Genomic DNA, 5,481 nt, shown 5'->3' on the forward strand with positions numbered 1-5,481 from the left:
TCATTCTCAGTATAATCTTTGAGATGGGAATTACTATTATTTTTACCCACTTTATAGATTAGAAAGTTGAGTCATAAAACCCAATTATTTGCTATAAAATATACACTCCTAAGTGGTGGGGCAGAGCCTCATACCAGGTCCTTATCCTCAAGACAGTTCTCCTTTCTCTCTGTTTTAATGATTAACGTTTACTACTAATGGGGCAGGTGGAGCCGCCTGCACAGCACATCTCTATAGACCACGGAATATGCTGTTTGACCTTGGCACTGTCTGCCACCTCCACACCATCAGACCCTCATCAAACACCCTCCTATCTGTCACTCGACCTGGGGGTGGAGATGACAAAGAGGCACCTAGGAGGCGGGGAGAAGGGAAATGGCCTGGGTCCCAGAAAAGGAAGTTAATTATTTGGCCAGAGAAGCTCTCCCTAATCCCACAAGCTTGTTGCCGCTGACCTCCAGAGAATTTCCTGATAAGGGTGACTCTAGCCTTGGCTAGAACCATGGAAGTGGTTCCCAAACCTTGCCCAAAGCTCACTGAAGGTACTCGTTCCGCTAAGAAAGCGGGACTGATTCACACCTGGAAGATAATCAGCAGGGAGCACCACCTGCGATCCAAGACCCCATGGGAGAAAATGGTGCTTCAAAGACCCAAGATGAGCACAGAGCTGGAGTCCCCCACTGACAGCCATCCAGCTGCCAAGCAGTTCAGGAAAGGCCCCCAAATCATTATGCGAATCACTGTGAAGGGATAGCTACATTTCTCCAGGGCTTACCATGTACAGACCAGGATTTGAGCTCGGGTGGACTGATTCTATTCTCAGATTCCATCCTGCCTCCCAGCCATCCTACTGCTCGCTGAGCCTTGCACAGCAGGCTGGCATCTGGCATGCTTGGCAGTGGGTACATCCTTCCTCATTCCACAGCTGAGGAAGCAGTAGCTCCATGAAATGAGGCTGTTTGCAATAGCCACACACTCCTGAGAGGTAGAATGGGTACTCCACCAGTGCTGACCAACCAGACTTCAGCTCATCACTCGACACATGGCACCTGAACTGAGAAAAGGGGTCATGGGGTGGAAAGAGCTCTGGGCCCCTGACAATTCTGTGGCCCTGGCCTACAGCTCCCCACAAGGCTCGGCTCCCATATAGGGACTCCATGGTCTATCGGGAAAGGCCCTGGGCCAGAAGGCTGTGGCCAGGTTTAGGTCAGGACTCCGTAGCACTAGTTATGTGACCTTGACCTTGGGAAGTCACTTTGTCCCTGTGATTTGCTTTCCCCATCTGCAAAACAGAGATAACATCTAACCTCCCATGATTATTGTCATCTAATGAGGTAAGTGAATGTGGAATCACTTTGAGAAGACTACAACACTACACTGCAGGTTAGCCTTGTCCCTGTAAAGCAAACCTCTCCAAGGCTATGACCACTACAGAGTTTGCCTGAAGCTAAGTCTCTTACTTCTCTCCCATTCCAACCCCGAGCCTGCCTGGCTTCGGTTGAAACTGAAGCTAGAATGAACCTGAGGAAAGAAATATTAGTCTATGTGTATAGATGTCCAAGCCCACTGGGCATGATTTCCTAACCCCAGCTCCAGCGCGCGCACACACACACACACAAACACACACACACAATTATTTACTTCCTTCCCACCTAAAATGATTTCTCAGAATGAAATTACTCCCTATGGACACCTTGGGCCCAGGCTAAAAAACTTCCAATTGCCGGTAGTTTCTAAAGTGCTTGTTATGTGGGAAAGTTGACAAAAAACAACAATAGCTATAATATAGTGATCTTTCTTTCCACCAAGCATTCTACACATGTTATCTCATTTGAGGTACCTTCAAAACAACTCTAGGAGGTATTTCCAGGCGAGGGGTCGTTTAGAGGACACTGTCGATTGGCCAGCCCAGCCTCTTGTTTTTCCTTTCCAAACGAATCCCCACTGGGTCCACAGGTCTGGTTCCATCCTTCACCACTGGGTCCAGGAGCAGGGGTGGAGGTGACGCAAAAGGCGTGAATTCCAGATATATTTTGAAGACTTGCAGACATGACCAAAAGGATGTGTGAAGGACTGGCTGTTGCCGTGAGAGGAAGAGAGGCATTACGAATGAGATTGGGCATGGAGACGTGTTTGGGTAGACAGAAGGCTTCATGCAAATACAAGATCATACTTTTTATTATTAAAGAATGTTAACTTCCTCTTTTAGCATGGCCCCTCTGCCATCACATATGAAGACCATCCTTTGCTGGGGAGAATCTCTCCCTCTTTGCCAGGATCCTTTTTTTTGGCAATTTCTCCTAGTTATTAGTTTATGCAAACTCAGGGGTTCAAAATGATTTCAAGGGAAGCATGTTGCCAAAATAACCATGATGTTCCTTCCCAAGCTACAAATAAGTCATTGATTAGCCCACTGGTATGCCTTACCTCAATAAACAAGGGCCAGTTGTATTCTGCCCTGGATCCTGTATAATGAACTTCTTCTTCTCCATAGCTCACAGGAGGCAGCAAAGGCTGAGGATCTTCATGCTTCTTCCCTGGCTCCCCTAGAATGGATGTGTGTGGCTGGAAAGAAATGGAGGTTGCGCTGGTCAATTTTGATAACTCAGATGAAATCCAAGAAGAACCAGGCTATGCCACAGACTTCGACTCAACCGGCCCAAAAGGCCGGCCTGGGGGCAGCTCCTTCTCCAACTGGAAGATCCTCATCAGCGACAGCACCAACCATGAGACGGCCTTCTCCAAGCTTCCGGGAGACTATGCTGACCCCCCAGGGCCTGAGCCAGTGGTCCTGAATGAAGGAAACCAGCGGGTGATCATTAACATTGCTGGGCTGAGATTTGAGACCCAGCTCAGAACCCTCAGTCAATTCCCAGAGACTCTCCTGGGAGACCGGGAGAAAAGGATGCAGTTCTTTGACTCCATGAGAAATGAGTATTTCTTTGATCGGAACCGGCCCAGTTTTGATGGAATCCTATATTATTACCAATCTGGTGGGAAAATTCGGCGCCCAGCCAATGTTCCTATTGATATCTTTGCTGATGAAATCTCTTTCTATGAGCTGGGTAGTGAGGCCATGGACCAGTTCCGGGAGGATGAAGGCTTCATCAAAGACCCTGAAACACTGCTACCCACCAATGACATCCACCGTCAGTTCTGGCTCCTCTTTGAATACCCTGAGAGCTCCAGTGCTGCCCGTAGTGTGGCCGTGGTCTCAGTGTTGGTTGTGGTCATCTCCATCACCATCTTCTGCCTGGAGACACTGCCAGAGTTCCGGGAGGATAGGGAGCTGAAGGTGGTCAGAGACCCCAATCTCAACATGAGCAAGACGGTCCTCTCCCAGACCATGTTCACTGACCCTTTCTTCATGGTGGAGTCTACCTGCATCATGTGGTTCACCTTTGAGCTGGTGCTCCGGTTTGTGGTCTGCCCCAGCAAGACTGACTTCTTCAGGAACATCATGAACATCATTGACATTATTTCCATTATCCCCTACTTTGCAACTGTCATCACAGAGCTTGCCCAGGAGACAGAGCCGAGTGCCCAACAGAACATGTCCCTGGCCATCCTGAGGATCATCCGCCTGGTGAGGGTCTTCCGCATCTTCAAGCTCTCCCGCCACTCCAAGGGGCTGCAGATCCTTGGGCAAACACTGAAGGCATCCATGCGGGAGTTGGGGTTGCTCATCTTCTTCCTCTTCATTGGAGTCATCCTCTTCTCCAGCGCAGTCTACTTTGCTGAGGTGGATGAGCCAGAGTCCCATTTCTCTAGCATTCCTGATGGCTTCTGGTGGGCAGTAGTCACCATGACAACTGTAGGTTATGGGGACATGTGCCCGACTACCCCAGGGGGGAAGATTGTGGGCACTCTGTGCGCCATTGCAGGGGTCCTCACCATTGCCCTCCCTGTGCCTGTCATTGTCTCCAACTTCAATTACTTCTACCATCGGGAGACTGAGAATGAGGAAAAGCAGAACATCCCAAGTGAAATTGAAAGAATCCTCAACGGTGTAGGCTCAAGAATGGGCAGCACAGACTCTCTTAGTAAGACCAATGGTGGCTGTTCCACAGAGAAGTCCAGGAAGTGATCAGTCCAGGGCTTCTTGGGTCCATCCTGTCTCTCTTCTCTCTTCTCTCTCCCTCACTTTTTCCCCTCTTCTTTCTCTCCCTTCCTTCTGCCTTCCCTTCCTCCCTTCATTCCTTCCTCTTTCCCACTCCCTTCTCTCACTTCATCTTTCCAAAGACCAAAATGTATCTTTTGTGATCAATAAGTATCTCTGACTACAAGCTATTTTAATAAGCCCATACTTCTACTGTATTTTCTAAATTGTTTATTTTCAATACGTTATAGAAAGATTTGGGTCTCTTTTCCTATGAAGAGATAGTTCAAGTCCCCAGACCAGAAATATTGGTATCACCTGGGAGCATGAAAATGCAGAATCTAGGCCTACTCTGACTTACTGAATCAGAATCTGCAGTTTAACAAGATCCCAAGTGATTCATTTGCACATTAAAGATTAAAAAGCACTGGTTTTGGTCTTCCTACGAGGAAGCATATGAAAAGACCAAGGGTTGCTGTAAGCAAAGAGGAAGAGCTCAGACTTATTTAATTACAATAATAATCATACCTTGCACTTGTGTAGCACTGCATAAATTTTCCAAAACACTTTCACCCACATTATCTCACTGCATCTTAGAATAATCAGTAAAGCAGATTTGATTATTATTCGATTTGATTATTATTCCCACGTTATAGGTGAACAAAGTTGCTCTCCAGGGGAGAGCAACTTACCTAAGGTCACCCAGAAACAGTGGCAGAGTCCACCAAACTCTCAGAACAAGGGAGTAGAATTGGGATTCCCCAAAGGACAGGGAAAGAAACCTCCACTCTGTCCCTCCCCCATCTACCCGGTCAAATAAGAAGGCCTTGTGCTGTCCTCAGTCCCAGCACCCAACACGTGGCCACTCAAAGACATTTCAACACCAGAACAATGCCTCTGGGTCACAGACCACTGCAGCTCCACTCCACAAAACTCCCAACACACAGTCCTGGCTATGTCTGTCAGGGTTCTCCAGAGAAATGGAACCAATAGGGTGTGTGTGTGTGTGTGTGTGTGTGTGTGTGTGTGTGTGTATTTATATGTGTACATATATACACAGAGAGAGAGAGAGATTTCTTGTAGGGAACTGGCTCCCGCAATTATGAAGGCTGAAAAGTCCCATGTCCACAGGGTGAGTCAGCAAGCTGGAGATTCAGGAGCACCATGGTACAGTTCTGGTAGGAAGGCCAGCAGGCTCAAGCCCCAGGAAGAGCCGATGTTTCATTTCAAGTGATAAGGCAAGAAGAAAACAATGTCCCAGCTCAAAGGTAGTCAGTAAGAAGGAATGGCCCAGTGCTTGGGGTAAGGAATCAGCCTTTTTGTTCTATGCAGGCCTTCAACTGATTGGATGGGGCCCACACACGTTAGGGAGGGCTGTCTGC

General features: G+C 47.9%; 1 protein-coding gene across 1 annotated transcript; it reads left to right on the forward strand.

Moving 5' to 3' along the window:
• Positions 1–2,161: 2,161 nt before the first annotated feature.
• LOC105479235 (potassium voltage-gated channel subfamily A member 10) lies at positions 2,162–4,122 on the forward strand. Its single transcript, XM_071071616.1, has one exon. It carries the CDS (start codon positions 2,552–2,554, stop codon positions 4,085–4,087), a length of 1,536 nt encoding a protein of 511 aa, XP_070927717.1. The 5' UTR covers positions 2,162–2,551; the 3' UTR covers positions 4,088–4,122.
• The last annotated feature ends 1,359 nt before the right edge of the window (positions 4,123–5,481 follow it).

The sequence above is a fragment of the Macaca nemestrina genome, chromosome 1, assembly GCF_043159975.1.
Source record: "Macaca nemestrina isolate mMacNem1 chromosome 1, mMacNem.hap1, whole genome shotgun sequence".
Classification (NCBI taxonomy): Eukaryota; Metazoa; Chordata; class Mammalia; order Primates; family Cercopithecidae; genus Macaca; species Macaca nemestrina.